Source organism: Micropterus dolomieu, linkage group LG12 (assembly GCF_021292245.1).
Source record: "Micropterus dolomieu isolate WLL.071019.BEF.003 ecotype Adirondacks linkage group LG12, ASM2129224v1, whole genome shotgun sequence".
NCBI lineage: Eukaryota > Metazoa > Chordata > Actinopteri > Centrarchiformes > Centrarchidae > Micropterus > Micropterus dolomieu.
Window position 1 is genome coordinate 26,740,232 of NC_060161.1, and position 20,557 is coordinate 26,760,788.

Consider the following 20,557-nt stretch of genomic DNA (forward strand, 5'->3'; position numbering starts at 1 on the left):
AGCCATCAGTCAATATTTCAATAACGGAGATATTTTATCCTCCAAAACAGAACGACATTGTAAAGGCCGGCCTCAGGATGACTCATGGCTGTAATAGTAAGACTGTAATGGCACTTCATGCCAGCAGTCATTTTGTAAGAGGGATTTATTTCCTTTTTTTTTATGGTGTAAGTTTCATTTTGGAATGAAACCCTAAATGTGTAATGAGAATAAGTGTTACGAAATGTGGTGAAAAGTTGCTTAAAATGCATTTCATCCTGTTATTTTGTGTGGTTACATCTTGTCAGTTTGTGTGTCTGCATTGATTGAGTGTACAGTGTATGATGAAACTTAATGTCTGTCTAACCTGCCTTTTACTCTTACTGCGGACACTAGATGTTACAATGGGTAAGTTTGTGAGCAAATTTGTTTAATCATTTAAGAAAGCGATAAATTACAGATTCCAGATCACTGCTTTACACTCAGTGAGAGGTCTCCTAATGCAGCAGTGCATGTGTGTAAAGTTTCATACTGGTGTCATCAAGGTTTAGACTGACAAGCAACCTCAGTCTATCTACATGTTGATGTTAAACTTGTCATGATTCGGTGTCTCAAATCCCCCTTTTTTAATCAGAAAAAAGGCACATTTTTCAATTTCCATGTTTTTCTTTAAGAAATCTGATGAAGTCATCAGCACTGTGTTTAGATCATGAGGGTGATCGACAAAGTACCTCAGCATAGACTGTACATTTATAGACAGCGTAAGTCATGATTTTACATCTGTTCAATGCATTCTCTCATTCAGCATTTATGAAAACATTTAACCTCATGAACAAACCAGCACACACCTTATCATTTTGCTTTTTAAATGGTTTGAAAAGATTGTAAGTAATAAATACAGATTGTAAAAAGTGTTTATTATTGCAGTAGATTTACCACACTAACTGTTAATTATTAAATCAAAGGTTCATACTGTGGCTTGTTATTGATTTAGAAGGTTTAGGACTTGATTGTCTTGATTTGGCACTTCTTTATATGCAAGACTTGAGCCTTATTATTATTGTGACTTGCAAAACAATGACTCTGTCCCAGCTCTGCCTAACTCTCTGAATCACATATATTCCCAGTCCTAAGGAGGGAAAACGTCAAAGTCTCCAGACAACTTCCATCAGTGATGTTGACCTCACACATCATGCATCCAGAAGCAAAATACATGCAAGAACAACATGAGCTATTCAGTCCAGGCATGAACAGTCCTGATTGTCCGTTGAGGACGTTTTCACCCCAGTTTAATAAGGATATAATAAGTGGAAAAGACAATAGATGTGGCAAATATTCATGTGGCAGCAGAATATTTCTGTGTAACAGAAGTGATGAAAAAGAGCTCGGAGCAAAGCAGCAGATTTTCATTCATATAGATTTTGGGTTTTTTTGCCATAACATGTTTCTTCTGGTTTTGCCCACTTTGTGCCTGTTCCCATCCTAATGTTTGCCCATTTCCATTGCCTCAGGACTCCCATATACCATGACCTTAATGCCACAGAGCCACCAGAGGCAATTTTTACTTGTGTTGACGTGAGTTGGCTAACTCCATGTTGCTATGCGATCATTGGAAAAATCTGAGCCCGGCGGTGCGCTACTCTACAAAGGCAAATGACACTCACTACAGGGCTTTTCATGTGTTTTTAAGGTCAAAGGTCATTACAGGAATAAAGTTGAGCAAAATTATACCCATCAATGACATAGTTTGTGTTTCCAGAGAAGTCAGTCAATTTTTCTCAGTTTGTATGAAAATAAAAATGTGAGTTTAAAAGAGTTTAATCCAATGCAAATATTTCAAGAAGAACAATCATTTGAAGTGTACAACTTAAAATTACATGTGGATCTCGAGAGAATTAATATTCCTAAAACTTCACTAAATTTGAAAATGCTTAATCAAATTTATGTCACAAGTTATGTTATACTGAATTTTGGAATTCAAAGTGACTGGCTTATAAAAACTGCAAACACAGAACTAAAAGTACACATTTTAGTGGTTTTTATCTAAATCCTTTAACGCTTTTAGTGAACTACAGTGTGTAGATCCACTTAGATTGAGGACCTCCTGTTTATTATCAACCGACCTCTGACCTCCGAATATGTGACCAACAGGGAGAGGAGTTCATGGACTGGTGGAGTAAGTTCTACGCCTCCACTGGAGAGAAAAACAAGTACGGGACGTACCTGGAGAGAGGCTTCGACACGCTAAAGGTAAAGTGAAACCAAGGGGCTGAAATAAAGCTTCATTAAACAGGTTATGTCCATATAAAAAGCAATCTCCAATGTGACTGTAATGTTTTTTATGCATGTGTTTGAATGTATGTTGGGGTTTTTTCAAATCAATGTTTTTGTGAAAATCAATGTTTTCAGGCAATTATCAGATACATCAAGAATTTGGTGGTTACACGCAAACAGTGTGAAATGAACTGTATGTATGTCCCCCGACCATCGATAGACAGCAGGGGTTAAGAGTAGGGCTGCACAATATGTCGTTTCTGCATCGTCATCGCAATGTGCCCATGCGCGATAGTCACAACGCAGAACAGTGCAATGTCAAGCAAGTCAAATTAACTCAGCCACCAACTTTTTCGCTACTTGATACAAAAGTAAAACTCGCCCGGTTCTCATTTTCCATGACTAATCTACAAAGAAGTCTGACTGATGAAACATAATTTACTGAGATTTAAGGGTTCTGACAGATCAAGAGTTTGTTGCTAGTGAGTGACAAGCAGACTCTGCATGCACAGCAAGCCACTAATCACAATATTGTTCTTGATCAGTTTATCAAACTATGAAAGCAGGCCCCACCCCTGTTAGCTGTCGACAACAACAAAAATAACTGAGGAACAGGAGAAAACCACCGAAACAGTGGATCTGGTTGCAAGAAAGAAAGCATTTTTGTAAACCACTCAGGGGCTGGTGCATAGCTGCTCTTTTATTATTATTTATTATTTTGTATAAAATATGTTAACTGCATTAAAACTCAAGAAAGGATGGTTGCACTCTTGTTTTCAGACTAAAAAGGAAATTTTCAACTTTTTCAATTTTCTATGCATTTTCCCTACAAAATCACCCCAATAATTCTAGGATGCTTGATTCTTTTCAAATGGAGTAATTGAAGTCGTCTAGTGAAAATTCCTGTATTTTTTCACATCGCAATATATATCGCAGAAAAGAAAAATATTGCAATGTCAGTTTTTTCCAATATCGTGCAGCCCTAGTTAAGAGCACAATTATCCACTAAATCATTAAAATCCAGATCACTACATGCTAATAGCTGATTATGCACAATGAGATAACAGGGAGGTTTCTTTAGGATAATGAACATTTCCAACTCATTACTTTTCTGATTTATTGCACAGAAACAGCTCTTCATGTTGAGATATTCTGGTTTACATTTGTTACATTTATTTTTCTATGTATTTATTTATTTATTTAATTTACATTTATTTATTTTCTTCCTCCAGCACTGGTATGAAAGCAGTCTATAGTTTCATGAAATGTGTTTTTGTACCACTTTTTTAACAAAGCATTACTTTTGACTTTTAATAATTTTCATTATGATTTTGTCTAAGGTAAAAAAAATAATGTGAGTAGACTAATCAGTAGTAAAAATACATTTTTGTCAGGTCTGGTAACAGAACCCAAGAGCAGACTGGAGCTGGGGGATGAACAAAAGAGTTTTATTGATGAAATGATAGACGGAAAACTGATGGGGGAGGGGGGCAAGGTCCAGGCTCCATAGGAGAAGGCAAGCAGGGGAAGCTGGCAGGCAAGGCGAGGCGGAGGACACTCCTGAGAGTTGCGTTGACTGGCGGGGAAGACCTGAGATCCAGGGAAGCAGGGCGGGTTTCCTGAAGACGAGAAACAGATAGTGTAAGCGGGCAAACAGAGACACAGGGTTACTAGACTGATCTGAGGCTGGGGTGAAGCATACTATAGTTACACAACAATCCGGCGAGGACTGGTGAGTTGGCCAGGGTTAAATAGTGAGTGGTGATGAGGCATTACCCAACAGGTGCGCCACAGCTGTGAGGAACTGAAGACCACGCCCACCAGCTCTGGGAAACAAGGAAGGGGAGACAGACAAAGACCAAGCACACAGCAAACACTCAAAAGGCAAAAAACTAATCAAAATCATTCACCCATACACACACTGGAGGGGATCAGGGGCCGGGGGCCGTGACAATATTTTTGGTGTGTCTGCGTGGTTGTAAATGTAAATCTGGGCCAAATTCATGTTGGTGAGAAAATAACAAACATAACTAAAAGAAAATGAAACGAAAGAAAAAAGAAAGATATAAAGAAAGATGGAGAGCGATGGAGGAAAACATGAAGAAGATGGAGACAGTGCAGCCCTTTGTTCCATTTTCTTAAAATGTTTTGCTTGTTGCCCCAAACTTCACCATTTAAATCACATTTTTGCCGTCCTGCCAGTTCCCCCCGTCAGTCGGTCCCTCCATGCTTCCCCTCCTCCCCCTCTCTTCTCATGCCCTGTCCTCGCAGCTCGGCGCCGCGACATTCCGGCCATTTGCCGAGCGACTTCGATGACTCATCTGTGTTGAATTCGCTTCGGGAACGCCGCAGCGGGATGGATTGAGGGAAAAGGCTGCTCTCCGATGTTGGCAAGTCCGAAACGAGGGATCACATCAGCCGTCGTCAGCGTTTGTCTTTCAGAGTCTGCCTTCAGTCTCGCCCACGCTCTGTTCAACCCTTATCCCGATTCTCTCGGCCCAAAAACCGACCTTTTCTTCCACCGGGACTCAAAGCACACATCACTCTTGTCTGATGCCCAAACAAATGACTAATCATGTCAGAATGTAGCCTTTTTTTATGACTTTTAGACCTCTAACCTCTCCCTTGAAAGCCATTTTACATCAGTGCAGCAGCTTTAACTCTGTCCTTTCTACTTCTTTCATCCCCTTTCATCCTCTTTCTTTATAGAGCTTTCGTTTCGTTTGTTCCAGAAAGGCCATGCCATACGTGCTCCTATGTAGAAGTACGTTTTAGTCTTCTTTTGCAGATGAAAACATTAAAATACGGCTACAAACTAAATGGCACAACAGAGAACAATAACAGCTTGCCCAATAGTCATTGACCCTTGAAAGGCTCTTTCCATTTAGCCATCTAGTGGGTGTATTTTTTTCATTCAGGAAGCCTATTAAATGGTTTCACCCCTGCTGATGGAAACACATCTAAGTCGCCTTTGAGTTTTTGTGACATTTCAAAACTTTGCTCAAAATTCACTTGACAGTTGGATGGAAACTAGTGAAATGACCAATGAGCCATTGGTTCCATCGTCGCTTTGCCTCACTCCTCCCCTCCCACCTACTCTGTGCCTCCTTTTTTATTTATTCCCTCCCTCCTCTTTTCTCCTCTAGTCTCCTGTAACTTTCTTTCCCTTTGACAACCCCTTCAGTCAGATCTGCTACTGTCACAGGGAAATGAGCCACTGTTTCCAACCTTTCCAACCTCCTTTACCTTCCTCTCACCCCGTGCTGCCACCTCATTTCTCTTTGCCCTCCTTCCTCCTCTCTTCCCTTTGCCCTTTCGACAGCCTTTGGGTTGCTACTGTCAGCTGGGACAGAGTTTCCAGCCTCGACTTGACCCAAGGTAAACTCCTTCTCTTCACCTTTCCTCTCAGCCTGTGCTCTGCTGTCCCCTCCTTTTCTGTCACCTTTCTGTTTCTGTTTCCAACTCCTCCCGCCACTGCAGAAGCTTTGCAGTTGCATCAGCAATTTAGCACTCTTGTCTGGCGCCGTCATGGAGGTCCGCTGTGGAAATGGCTAAATATATCATAACCAGTTAAGCAAATGAGAAATCACAAGGATTCGTCCAGCACAATTGATGACAGCAAATTAGTTCAGTAACAATCTAAGTGAAAGCAAATGATCAGATATGGTAGTTATCCTTAAACAATTAACTCTTTCATCATGACCTTTTAAGAGTAATTTCCACTAAATCGTATTTCTGAGTAAGTCATTTATATGCAGTTACTTCATTCTGGTCAAAATGAATAGTGCTCACAACAACAGAAGCTCTGGTCTTTTTTTTCCAGAGAAAGTGAAGTATACTGCATTTTTCCTCTGGACCAAAACTGCATTTTTGAAAAATCTTTGTATGACATGCATTTTCACCTTAAGTAGGAAGTCATTAGAACTGAAGCGTATCTGTTCTGTCAGACAGACAAATATGTGCATCTAAAAACCATTTTCTTGTTAGGTCGATAGCATAAGAAGGCATTATGTTGTCTGCAAAATAAATTTGCGACGATTGATTGGGAGACACAGTCAGCTAATGCTTGTTGCTGCCAGATATGTTGGCTAGACTGTGACTGTAAGCTAAACATATAATGAAGCTAGCGACTTAAAACATTTATCCTAAAAACCTAAAATTGATCAGCTGTATCATTAATATAATCAGATAAAATCAGTCAAAGTCAGATAAGTTTCATTCATTCAACACTCATTAATGCAAGCTGTTGACTTCACTTGATCTCAAAACAGCTGAAAACCCAATTTCTTTTTTCCTTTCCTCAGCCTGAGGCCTCTTCCTCACTTCTCTTCACGGTCTTTGTACTATCCTTTATAATCTCCTGTCTCTACCTTCAGTAAAGTCAGCTCTCTCTTTCCTTGGCTCATCGCTCGCCTTGCACACTCTCACCCCCTCCTCACCTCTCTTTTCTGCCTTCAGTCGCCCTCCTCTCCTCCTCTTCTTCCGTTCTTCCTTGACAATAAAATTGGTTACTTTTGCTGCTTTCACAAAGATTCCTCTGTTTCCATCCTTCCATTATGACTTTGTTCACCTCTCGTCTTCCCTTTTCACCACCTCCTCCCCTTCATTTCACTTTCTACTGCGTTTGGTGCAGGAGGATTGGGATTTGTTGTAGTCCAGTGAGCCCGTGTTTCCAGGCTCGTGTTTTATTTGCATCATCCCATCTTTCTTCCAGGCCTCCAACCTCAACTTCAGCTTCATCTTTACACAAATAGTATTTTGTTTTGTGGTATAACTAGTGCTGAGCAACGATTCAAATTTATAATCGCAATTAATGGCATAGTTATGTGCAAAATTGAATAATGAATTCTATTGTGCACTTTTAATTTAAATGTACTGCTATATACACAAAAATGTAATAACATGTGGTTTTCAAGCACTTTTAACAAATAAGGTGCTTTTTACCAGCAGTATTCCCTTTACACAGCAGCAATAAAATATTTCTTGTAAATCGCAACTTAAACATTAATGTAATCAAATCAAATATTAAACCAAAGTTATTTGCCACTGCCAGGGAACTACCTTTTATCTAGCTTGTTAAGTCCAGAGCCATGATCATAACATCATAACAGGCACCTTCAGAGCAACAAGAGTTAACATATATAAATTTTTCTTCTTTTATCTGGGAGCAGCATAAACAGTCTATGTTCAGTAGCATGTGTCCCTGTTAGAGTGAGCTGAAGTTGTCGCCTGATGCGCACACCCGCCTGCTGCCGAAGTTGAATTGTCTTGAACTTTTTGTACGCGACGCGCAGCACAAATCTTTGGAAGAGAGACTGATCCTCGCTGTTTCCAGAGTTTCCAGAATCTATTATTGTTTAACTAAATAGTTATCAGCTAGATGTAGGCCTATTAGGTAAAGTTATGTAGCTTATAATTTTAACTTAAGTTAAATAGGCTACAGCTGTATAGCGCACAGAAGCCGTTGCCATGGTTACTATCCATAGAGCAACCTGCCGTTTACGCGTGGCGCGCTTGTCTCCTGTTCACAGCAGCAAAGAAGATTCTTTTGTGATCCTTTTCACCTCCAACATCAGAGTTTGCCAAAATATGCTTTAAATATGCATATAAACAGATGCAGATCATGCAGATCTGATGGAATATTTTGAATGTCTCTTTCTTTTCAAATTCATTTTACTCCAGGATTAGAGAAACTATCACAATCTGATGCGTCAAAACACCCGCACCTGTTGTTTTCAATGCAAGCCAGCGGCATCTTCACCTGCATCATCACAGGTTGACTGATCAGGATGAGTCACTGTCCTGTTTTCTATAGATAATGCATGTCAAAGCAGCAATTTTATCAAATTTGTCACATAGTAGCACATCCCGGCTACTCTTCTGATTTATGGGATAGATCTATTTATAACTAAAGGATAATTTCAGTATTTTTAAACCTGGGCCCTACACATATTTTGGAATTGAAATGACTAGTCCGTACAAAATGCTTTGATATCCCTGCAGTAGAGGGCTTTAGCCATCAGCCACGGACATAGCGCAACAGCTGGCAAGACTTTATTTCGTAACGTTATTCCAACACAACTCCTCTACAACTTGAGTCACGTTTCCATCGTCATTTTACCGCAACAACTTGCCTCTCACGAGATCCCTGGAGCTAGACTTTTGTTTCTGGTTAAAAACAAATTGTCACCAGGAGTCGCTCGTGGGGATCCTCTCCATGATGTTGTCAGTCACCTGGTAAAACAGTCTGAGCCTTTCGGTGGCTAAAAGAAGCACTTTTTGTGGACGTCATTTTGACGGGCACTATTACCCCGAAGGAATATGTTGCAGCCTCTGCAGCTGGTTAATGGCTGCTGGCTAAAGCCATCTACTGCACAGATTCTGAAACCTTTTATACCTACTAGTCAGTTTGACCCATGATATGTATAAATAGGGCCCGGGCTTGAAAATACCAAATTGACTCAGTTTTCTATGAAGGATGCGGTAATCAACATTGTCTACTACTTGCATATGTCAACCCTACAACCCAGAGCTCTTTGTCTAAACCTTCTCCCCTCTCCCTTCGTCTTCCCTCTCCCTGGGTACTGGGTTTGGTGTTGAAGTAGTGAAATGAACCGCTGTTTCCAGACCTCTCTTTCGTTTACATCATCTCCCTCATCACTCTCTCTTTGTCCTCTTCCTCCCCCCATCCTCACTCTACTTTTCCAACTCTTTCACCCCTTCTCCACCCAAATCCTAGACCATATACCCTTCTTCCTCTCATCTTCCTCCTCCCTCTTTCTTCTCGTCTCCCGCATCTCTCTTTCCTAACTAACCTCTTTGTTCCCTTTTGTTAATTAAAAAGACGTTACAGGAATGAGGGAGCGTGTGTGTGTGTGTGTGTGTGTGTGTGTATGACTGATGTAAACAAACATCACTAATGAAAACAAATTAATCTTTTTGTGCTTTTGACACATAGTCGTCCCTGCCCAGATACAGTTAGTACAGATTAACACACACACACACACACACACTGCCTCGTGCCAGCGCCTTCAGTGTGGCTGTAATATAGTGCTGAGTAGCTTTTGGCTCAGGCTTAAATCCAATAGCAGTGGAATCACACTGGCCAATACTCAGCTATGATGCCATATAGAATAATTTGTGTGTGTGTCCTGTTGGCAGCCTGATGAAGACCGTTAAAAATAAAGACGCAAATACCACTGTGTGTGTTTCTGTTTAAAGATGAAACTCTTCTGAACACCATGTTGGTGTAGAAATAGATTAATCGCAGGAACACAGAAACAAGTTCATACTTGCCTGTCGTGCACACTCAAAAAGGCATGTGGTTAGTCGTTCCTCTCTTCCTCCTTTCTGTTCTTTCCCTTTTCTCATCTGCCTTCCTTTTATCTCTCATCCACTCTCATCATTCCTCCACCTGCTCCTTCCTTTGAATCTTTTTATTCCTACCTCTTTGTCTCATCCCTCATTCTCATCTCTCCTTCCCAATTCCCAATTTTCCTATTCTCCTCTTTTTATGTCCGTTCCTCTGTCCTCTTCACTTAGCATCTTTCTTTTTATTTCTCACTGAGCCCACTCTCTTATTCCCCTTTTCTTTTTACCCCACTCTTCCAGCTTCCAGACCTAATTTCCAAACCGTCCTCATTCCCAACTCATCACATATGGACGCTTGGTCAACACCCTTGGTGTCACTTCCTGGATACCCCTTTAGCGTCATTTTTGCATGTGTGGGACTCCTCAGTCAAGTTAGCAATAATAAATATGCCATGTCCAGTTATACGTTAGAAAATAAAATTAGCAGATAACATTGTGAAACTTCACAATTTTGTTATGTTTCGCAAAAGGTCCTGATCCTGAAGATTTGTTTGGACTAAAATAACTACATTACTTACGTGACTTACATTACATAAGTAATAAGTAATATTACTTACAGTTTCTGGACCACTCGTCCACACCTGCCACGTGCTTTGTTGGACTTTTCTATTGCTAACGGGCTTTCCCCCAGTGCATTCAACTATGACGCAAAAGGGTACCATGTGCATTGGTACCATACAACAAAGCATGTTATTATATTTATATAATAACATTATACTATTATAATATAATTATAATAATTTAATATATTACATTATTATATTATAATAGTATTTGACACCCTGGGAACAGGCTGTAATTTCTCATCTCTTCTCCCCTCTTTCAACCCTCTCTGTCTCGCTCTAACTTCTCATTCTTTCCCCTTTTTCACTCTCTTATTGTTTCTTTCATCCCCTTCTCCGTCTCTTAGTTTTCTATTTGAGCATCACATGAACAGTACTAGCATAACATGTAAATACTCCCCTCCTCTTCCTCAGGTGTATGACCGGGAGTTAGAGAAGGTCGAGGTCTTCGAGGGTCTCTCTGATTTCTGTCAGACTTTCAAGCTGTACCGGGGAAAGACTCAGGATGAAGGAGAAGATCCTTCAGTGGTGGGAGAGTTCAAGGTAAGATCTGTGCTCTCCTCTGCCGTGTTCTTGTGTTATGCTGCATAGAAACGTCACAATATGCATTACTTTACTTTTGTTTTTAGAGAAGTAGTATGTTGCAATTTATTGTGTTATACTGCATAACTTTAAAAGTTGCTATATGTTCTATCCCGTCCTCTACATCACATTAAGTCACATCATACTTCACGTCAAATCAAGTTAATTCACTAAAGATAGGTGTGTGGGTGTCTTCAAGTGTGCCTGCTGTATTAGTTCATGCATGTGCAGCAGTGCAAATGAGCTGAGTAAAGGTGGCATATGCAGTATCTCCCAAAAGTGGGTACACCCCTCACATTTTTATGTGATGGCTGTGTGATTTGAGGGGACAGCAAATTTACACTGTTATACAAGCTGTACACTCACTACTTTACATTGTAACAAAGTGTAATTTCTTCAGTGTTGTCGCATGAAAAGATATAATCAAATATTTACAAATATGTGAGGGGTATACTCACTTTTGTGAGATACTGTAGATCTGATGGTGTGGTGAATAATAAATGCACTCTCAGCAGGTCGCATGATTGGTATCACAGCCCTGAAACTGCTGAACCAAACACAGTGACGCATGACAACAATGACTCATCAAATAATAACTTCTCCAAGTGATCATATTGTTGTCTGGGTGGTGCAGAGCAGCACGACATGAACATACCATGGATCTGCAACCAAAGGCAGATGTTGTAGGGTTTTTAACAAGTAATTTGTAAGTTGAAGCCGTTCATTTGATCACATCAGTCTGAAGCATTCAAACACCTCGTCTGAATGTGTCTCCCACCTGTTTTCAGCTATGCTCTCAGCTGTTTACTTTGCACAGTAAAATACCACACACGGGCAAAGTAATTTTCAAAGTCAGGAAAGTACAAACTGTCGGAGCGTCACAAAAACGTGACAAATCACTCCACAAAATGTCCCATCTCTCCATGTCAGGTCACACCACATCACGTCACGTCGCATCACACTTACTTACACGTACAAAAGTGTTACGTCATTTCACAGAATCTCACATCATATCATGCCAAAATGTCCTGCTCAACTCCCTTTTTCATTTCAGCTGAATTCAAGTGTTTTATTTCCCCTCTGTCTATTTTGACCCCACAAACCCCCTCACCCTCATTAATCAGGGTATGTTTAAGATCTACCCGCTGCCGGACGACCCCTCCACCCCTGCTCCGCCCAGACAGTTCAGAAAGCTACCTCCCAACGGCCTCGAGGAGTGTTTGGTCCGAGTCTACATCATCCAGGCTCAAGGACTGCAGCCCAAAGACGCCAACGGGAAGGTACGAATGCAGAGGAGAAAGCGAGAGGGAGATAGATGGGAGAGTATCTGAATGTTATTTTCGTCTTCCAATTTAATAGACTTACAATCCTGGTTGCTAAATTGAAAAGCCATGGGTAGATAAATGGATGGAAAGATATTATACACTTAATTTGTATCAACGTTTTGAGGTGCTCACTGGTACTTCTGAAATGGTCAGGAAAGAAATAAGCATTTACTGACAAATGTAATAATGATCCCAAATGAAACAAGTGCAACCAACAGAAGGGGATGGGAGAACAATAGAAAGCGTTAAATGAGAGCTTGTCTCCCACTTTGTTTTTTCAGTGTGACCCCTATGTGAAAATCACTTTGGGGAAAAAGAACATCAGCGACCATGAAAACTACATCCCCTGTACACTGGACCCTGTCTTTGGAAAGTAAGTAATTTTGAGCTCTGTATCTGTCTGTGGCTGAAACCAAACGTGTGGAATTCCCCGAACTCATAGACTATACAGGCATGTTCCTGGGAAGCTGTGAGTGCTGAGGGCTGCCCAAATCCACAGTTCATCACGTCTGCAGACCTCCAGAGAATCCAGTCCGCCTCACATCACCCTTGCAGGCAGACTCTGAAGCACATGGAGATGTTAGCTAGCGCCAAAGTCCTTTTAGGACTATAAATTTCTCTGCTAGCGTTAACCGGCTTCACTTTCCAGCAGTTGTGGAAACAAAAGACAGACTTTTATTAACGAACACACTGTGTACTGTACATTTACTGTCAGACTGACAACTTATTACTCGCTCGCTTTCAATGTCACTTTCTGCCGCTCGCTTTCTCTCATTCGCTCGTCCACTTGCTTGCTACGCACACACATTGTACTGAGGTTAAAAGTCCTAACTCCGCTGCTCCTATAACAGCACCTGTCACGTAGACGTCCTTTGATGAATGAGGAGAGGAAGCTAGCAAAGCGTGATTTACCGTGCTCACACAGTGTGCCGGTGAAAATCATTTGTTCCACATTGATATTAAATAATTGAGTGAAAGTTTAGTAGCAGTGGTCATAATTCAGCAGCAGCAATGCGCTGAATATATGGGAGCCATGTCATAATGTGCAGGTCAACCATACCTTATTAAATAACATTTAGATAATAGATTTGTGAAATCTGTGAATAAATAAACCCAGCTTGAGTTGAGCATATTTACAGTAGAAACATTGTCAGTGAAATATGAGGGTGAAAAAAACAACAACAAAAAACATAGTTCAAAAACAAAATAATCGTTCAATAATCGTAATCGAGGTTTGATCATGATTTTGATTTTAGGTTTAATCGTCCAGCCCTAAAACACAAACACTCTATTTTGTAATTTTCTGGAAAATTGTAAATTACTGATGAAATCACAAAAATGAGCTATGGGTTCGTTGTTTGTGGTAATTTGGTAAAAGAAATTAACTAACACATTTATTTAGGAATATCCACCTATATTTTGACACAGCGACCTCAGTTTGGGTACATTTTTGAACATATGAGGAGGTGTTAAGTTGCTCTATAAAGCCCTTTTCCTTTCAGTTAGTAGCTTTAGTGATGCACATCTCAGCCCCTCAACCTCTGGAGCTCCAAGGAAAAACACCTGTTATTTTGCAGGGTCTTACCTTTTTTAAGTTGAACTGTGTCACATATAAGTGTAGTTTTAGTTGTAGACTGAAAAAGTGGCTGCTACACTGCAGAAAACTCAAGGTCGTTCTCATCAACGTGTTAAATGATTGTTGGATTTGGTCTTTTTCACCCCAAACATATCACTCCGGTCCGGACATTGCATACTGTACAGTGAAATTAACAATTCAACAGGTTGACAGATTTATCTTCACTCTTTAATATGTTACTCGCTATCTGATCCTTCTCATTGTTCCTCATTGTCTTTCCCTCCCTCTGAGCCTTTTTCATTTTTTCATTTTCACACCACTAGGGGTCGCTACACTCACACCAACCGCAGCACAAGCACTGAGCGCACAGTGCACTTCAGAGCTCAGACTGCTGTGAACTGCTTGACTGGCTGAACAAGCAGTGAAGAGCAGCTTTTCATAGAGTCCTTCACATAACAGTTATTTTACTTGTTGTGGTTCAGTCTTCAGAGGTCAAATTCAAATTTCTTTAACCTGGACATGAAGGTGAAGACTCTTATCTAGTAGAACAGTTTTTTCCCCCTATGCGCTTTCTAGAGGACATTGCATTCTCTTAGGACTGAATATTACATTGAAAACAGCATAATCACATTTACATGCACTATAAAAATTCACAATTTCAGGTTAAGGAAGTAATGTGTGTAAAATGGGATTGATTTTTGCCAGTTTCCAGAATTGTAATCACAAAGGACCCTATGGGGGCCTCAACTCTTTGGCAACAGTCATATAACATCACAGCACAAAATCACATCACGTCACGTCACAAACTATTACATACATCATCACATTATGCTATGTCATAAAATGTCGTGTCAGGTGAACTTTAGCGGATGTCTCGTGATAGTCCTGGGACCGGTTTCACAAAGATAGACACTGACTATGGCTTAGATATAGTACATAGGCAGACCTCAGATAGACATCAAAGCACTGAAGACCCTGACTATCTTAAGTAGGACTACACTGCAATGAATTCTGGGTAAAATAAGAAGCAGTATAAGAGATATAAGGACATTTTACTTGGAATATTTAGCAGAGTGTAGTAACAAAAAGAAATGCTTGATTTGGAAAAAACTAACCCTACCGTTGAGCGGAGCATAGTCAGTCTTAGAAACTTGTCTTGTGAAACAGTCTAACTTGCATTAGTCTAGTCTATGAGCAAAATTTAGACTAGTACAACACTACACTAACACTGTAGACCAGTCTAAAACAGCTTTGTGAAACCGGCCCTTGAGGATTCGTTTCTCTGGTTTCTCCACATGATTTACACACAGCCAGATGGTTTGGGACGCCATAGCAAAGCCTCTAAAGCTTTAATCGGAGCTTAGACTGAGTCCCCCTGTTGTTGCCTCTTTTTCTTTCAGGATGTTCGAGCTCACCTGTTCCCTCCCGGTGGAGAAGGATCTTCGGGTGATGCTGTATGACCATGACATGCTGACCAAAGATGAGAAGATCGGAGAGACAGTGATCGACCTAGAGAATCGCTTCCTGTCCAAATATGGAGCCATGTGTGGCCTGCCGCAGTCCTACTGTGTGTGAGTAGTCACAACCGCCTGATGAGTTTTATAACACCTGTTATTTTTTGTTTAATTTTAATATTCTTTTAAATATTTTGAAATTTGTTATATACTTAGTTTTCCAGTGTTTTTTGTAATGTGACTCTTCTTTAGTGTCAAACAGTTAAAACCAGTTTGTTAAAGACTACATTCTCCATCTCTTTCTCTCTCTATCTGACACACTGTCTTCCTATGTCCCTCGCCCATTAGATCGGGATTAAACCAGTGGCGAGACCAGCTGACACCCAGTCGGCTGCTGCACAGAGTGTGTGAGCGACGAAACCTGCGAAAGCCTGTCTTCCAAGACGACGTAGTCCACTTCAGAGGAGACCAGTACACAGTTGCAGACCTTGGTGAGTAATACATACTCATAAATCATCAAAAAATAAATTAATATATGCTGTAACAAATCAGCAAATCAAGATTTAAGTGAGCAGAGACAGACTTGTAAAGGCAGAACAAGGTTTGCTTATATCACTCACCTGTAAAACACCCTTTTGTAGATGTGACCTGTAAGTTTAGCATCGTTTTGTTAGCCTGCCTTCTAAAAGGACGTCAGGAGGCCTCCCAGTGTCCTCCACAGGCTTTCTCATTTGTGTGAAATACTTAAACTGTGAATATGAAGCCAATAGCCAGATATGGGTGGTTCCTGTTTCTAAGCATGCACTGGTGAAATATCACTGGGTTGGCCAAAAGCCGGAGGGACAGGAAATAGCTGTTGCTAGCATGCTCGACATATTAGTTAATTATACATGCTATGTCATGAAACATTTTACTGACAGTATAACTCCTGTCCCAGTCACTAAAGACTATCAGCATCCCTCGAGTTATTTCGCCATGAAGTTATAAAACAAGAATTTAAACAAACAGTATTTCCAGAATGAAATGTCAGTCTCTCACTCAAACTGGCTGAACATTGGAGAGCCTCTTGATATTGCGTGTCAAAGATCAATCAGATTGAATTGATTTGTCCTAGCGCGACACTGGAAAAGATCCCTCAACAACGTCCAATTCTGCATTTACATAAAGACAGACAGACTAGGCGACACCATCGGTTGCTATAGTGTTAATGTTGATGGCCCAGCGGAAAGAGCGGCAGGACAATCATAGAGTTTTTTCTTTTAAAATCCTTCTGCCATTGTTTTTGTTATGTGTTTAGTCTAATGCAAACCTTAGGGACTGTACGGAAATAATTTTTCATGTAGCTATTGAGGTTGAATGTGGAGTGCACCATCTTAAATTCTTTATAGTGTTTCAGTCATTAACAACAGTTTGTGCCAACTTAATTATGTTATTTTCTTTCAGATATTGTGGGGAAATATTAATAATGCTATGGAGGGCCTTGCTTTAAAGGAAGAGTGCAACAAAAGGTTCAGCCCCTCTCCCCACCGTAATAATTTTCCTACAGTCCCGTACTGATCAATGGCTCAAATTGCATCTTGCGGAGAGGTATCATTGATTTATTAAGACGCTCACAACTTTATTTGAAAAACTAGATAAATACAGTATCTATCTCAGATATTGACTTGTAGTTTTATTAATTGTGTGCTTTCTGACTTGTTTTGCCTTTAATACATCTCCATAGAGAGTCACAGTGAATTGAAAACAAAACCAGCGGGAGTCAGAAAGAGTGAGACGCTGGAAAGCTTCAAGTGCACACACACACACACACACACACAGAGACACGCCCTTCAGTCTGTTGCTGATCGACTCCATCAGACCTTCCACCATTAAAAAAGAGTCTGTTTAAAGAAAATACACACTGCACAGATTTATATCATCCACATATTCAGGTATGTGTGTAGTGGTGCTTACACGTTCAGTAAATTCACAGCAAATAAATCACTCCGCACTGAACTCCCACTCCACCCATATCTCTCGCTCTCTCTCTTTTTGCCTTTATTCCCTTTCGCCTTCTGTCCTGCCCCTCCCATTGCTTGAGTTTCTCTCCACTCTCACCTTGTTTTCATCCTCTTCCTCTTCCTTGTTTACATTTCCCTCACCCAATCCTACACATACCTATTTTTCGCTCTTAACCTTGTAACCCTGCTGCTCCCCTTCCCTATTCCTCCCTGTCTCACTTTTTCTTCCCCCTCGTTCTTCTGTCTTTCTCCTTAATTTTCTCTCCTTCTTTCTTTCTTTTGTCACAAATCTCTCGTTCTCTCTCTTCACTCTTCCCCTTCCTGCCTTTTCTTTCTTCCTTTTTCTTTCTCATAACTTCATTACTTATTTTTCTTTCTGAACCTGCATCTCTCCTTTCTCCCAGTTTTTTGGTCTTTCTTCCCCTCACATTTCTCCTCCCTATCTTCTCCTCTATATCCTCTCTTTCTGTCCTTTGTCCCCTTTCCCTCTCCTTTTCTCCTTTGTTTCCTTGCTCCTCCTACACCTTCTTACCTTTTTCCTTGTATTTCTCTCTGCTGTTCACATCTTGTTCATTTTATTTTTCCCCCTCGTTTCTCTCCACGTCTCTACCTCCTTCCATCCTCCTATCTCCTCCTCTGCTACAGAAACTGTGGATCTCAGGAGGGGGAGAGGACAGTGGGAGGAAAGGAGGATGGAGGGGAATGAAAACCACAGGACCACCTGAAAAGCAGGGCCGTGAGATAAATATTCAAGATTCATTTTCACCCCTACACACACACGCACACACGCACACCCAAACACACTCTGAACACACACATATGTTCCATGGCTGGTGCGATACAAGGTCATGGTTGTTGTTTTGGTGATTTATGGTACAACTCTGTGTGTGTATGTGTGTGTGTGTGTGTGTGGACGTGGACAAGCCAACGTCAACATCGTGGTCGTCTCTCGGTAAAGCAAGGAGCGCCGCCGCGTTCTCTTTCCACTGTTGCCGCGGTTACCGTGCGTCAGCCTGCTGTCCGTCAAAAGCGGTTGCTAATTGGCCAAGAGGCCACGCTCCTCTTCCTCCTCCTACCTCTGATTTTTGTTTTTTATCTCTCTATCCCTGACCTGTTTTCTTTCCCTTCGTTCTGTTTTTGTTTCAGTTTTTACTCCTAAAAGTTTCTCCTGATTTCTCTTTCTCTTTCTTTTGTCTGGTTTCCTGGTCTCGTCCTTCCTTTTGCTCTTTTTATCATTATATGATCATTTATCATATTGTCTCTGTTCCATTCTTCTCTTTTGTTCTCTTTCATTTCTGTTCTCTTTCTCCCTCTCTTGTTCACCCTTCTATCCCTTCCCTTCTCCTTGTCTTCTTTTCTTGTCTGTTTTTACCTCTCTATCCCTTTTTTCTTTCTCTTCTTTACATTTTTTTCTCTAAGTTCTTTTCCTTCAAGTTTCTTTCTATGTTTATGTGCCTTCTGTTCATCGTTCTTTCACTCACCTTCCTTTATACTTTCTCTTTTACTCTTTGTTTTCTTCTCTTCTTTTCACAATGTCATATCACCTCTCCATTATTTATTTGTTCACTTTGCCCTCTTTGTTGGCTTTTCTTCAACTTCCATTCCTCTGTTTCTCCTTATCTCTCTTCCTCTTGTCTTGTTTCCTTGTTTCCTTCTCTCTTACCCTCTTGTCTGCTTTTAGCCTTTCCGTTTCCTTTCCTTTCTTCTTTTCCTTTTATTCCCTTTCTCCTCCCCTCTCCTCAGTCTATCCTCTCCTCTCAAAGTCGAGTTGACTCTGAGTTTACAGTCGTAAATGTTTGACGTTAGTTTGATATTTTAGTTTTGCTTGGAAGCAACACAGATTTTCCCCATTCAGTTGTGATGCAGAGACCAATGAACAGCTTAGAGTGTACTTGTGTGTTTGTGTGTGTGTGTGTGTGTGAATAATGATTAATTCCTATGTGAACTGATCTCCTCCCAGTCCACCCACTGTTCTGTGTTTCCATTCTCCGAGAGCTTTAACAGTCGTAAAGAGTGCTATGACTTAACCTTAAACCTTCATTTGCTGTTTCATATGTCTATATGTTTGTGTGTGTGTGTGTGTGTGTGTGTGTGTTTTCAGAGGACAAAAATGTTTCCAAACCTTACCTCGGCCCAATTAAGGAGCGGCTGTCCCTCCACATCTTGAGGAAACTGGGATTAGTACCTGAACATGTGGAGACCAGACCACTGTACAGCCCACTGCAACCTGACATAGAGCAGGTAACGTACATTCAGCATGATCATATATGTGTCTCTTTGTTATTGTTTTTTTTCTCTGTCCATTCATGTCTTTTGATTTTTGATTTGGTGCTCTCTGTCAGGGCCGTCTGATGATGTGGGTGGACCTGTTCCCCAAGTCCCTGGGACCACCTGGACCTCCGTTCAACATCACACCACGCAAGGCTAAGAAGTAGGAACACACACACATCAAGTGCACTGTAAATACACAAACAATGGTTTGAGAACACTGTAAATTACTCAGTCAGTCAATCAGTCAGTTAGAATCAATCAATCTCTCAGATTGTCAGTTAAAATGTTAGTATATCAATCAATCAGTCAGTGAGTCAGTTGGTCCATCAGCCAGTACGTCAGTTAATAAGTCAGTCACTTGTCAACCAATCAGTCAGTCAGTCAGTCAATTAATTAAGCAGCGGCCAGTTGACAAGTTAGTCTGTCTCAGTCTTACAATCCATTGATCAATTGTTCAGCCAGCCGTCAGTCATTTTAGTAATAAATATTGAATAATATCAATAAACAGATAGTAACCAGTACCCCATTAATAAATCAATAGTTTTAGAGAGATTATCAGATGTGTTTTGTTTCTTCGTCAGGTTTTTCCTGCGTTGCATCATCTGGAACACCAGTGACGTCATCCTGGATGATGTCAGTGTCAGCGGGGAGAAAATGAGTGACATCTACGTTAAAGGGTAGGAGCAGGAAGTTCGTCACGACGCCTTCTGTCTTCTCCCTTTTATTTAGTTTTGTTCTCATTATCGTTAAAAAGTAGTAATAACACGTGCATCGTCTGTTTTCAGCTGGCTCGACGGACACGAACACAACAAGCAGAAGACCGACGTCCACTACCGCTCTCTGGGCGGAGAGGGAAACTTCAACTACAGATTCCTGTTTCCCTTCCACTATTTACCAGCAGAGCAACTCTGTGTCGTCGACAGGAAGGTAAGAAGTGAAGAAGGGAAAGAATGTACATTTCTATCGTACATACGTGCTAAATAACTTAAATATGATACAAAGAAACAAGGAAAGGAATAAGAAGAAGAAAAAGAGTTGCTTTAGTACATTTCTTACATCAGAACTGAAATTCTCAAAACTACTTGTTCAACCTCCACATTATTAGCAATTTCTCATTATTTTGAACAAACTGTAAATGCTTTAACACATGTATGCAAATGAT

General features: G+C 40.6%; 1 protein-coding gene across 10 annotated transcripts in view; it reads left to right on the forward strand.

Annotated features, from left to right (window-relative positions):
• The window catches only part of dysf (dysferlin, limb girdle muscular dystrophy 2B (autosomal recessive)), a 112,192-nt gene that overhangs the window by 77,187 nt on the left and 14,448 nt on the right, over positions 1-20,557 (forward strand). For 8 of the 10 annotated variants that reach the window (XM_046064127.1, XM_046064126.1, XM_046064125.1 and 5 more), the window contains 10 exons: positions 2,131-2,229; positions 10,602-10,730; positions 11,894-12,049; positions 12,376-12,467; positions 15,071-15,241; positions 15,473-15,615; positions 19,226-19,365; positions 19,467-19,555; positions 19,977-20,072; positions 20,181-20,322. In XM_046064127.1, the coding sequence (XP_045920083.1) occupies positions 2,131-2,229; positions 10,602-10,730; positions 11,894-12,049; positions 12,376-12,467; positions 15,071-15,241; positions 15,473-15,615; positions 19,226-19,365; positions 19,467-19,555; positions 19,977-20,072; positions 20,181-20,322 (1,257 nt within the window). Of the gene's footprint in view, positions 1-2,130; positions 2,230-10,601; positions 10,731-11,893; positions 12,050-12,375; positions 12,468-15,070; positions 15,242-15,472; positions 15,616-16,567; positions 16,791-16,847; positions 16,893-19,225; positions 19,366-19,466; positions 19,556-19,976; positions 20,073-20,180; positions 20,323-20,557 lie in introns of those variants that run through there. The other 2 variants (XR_006827351.1, XM_046064128.1) reach the window with 2 other exon arrangements.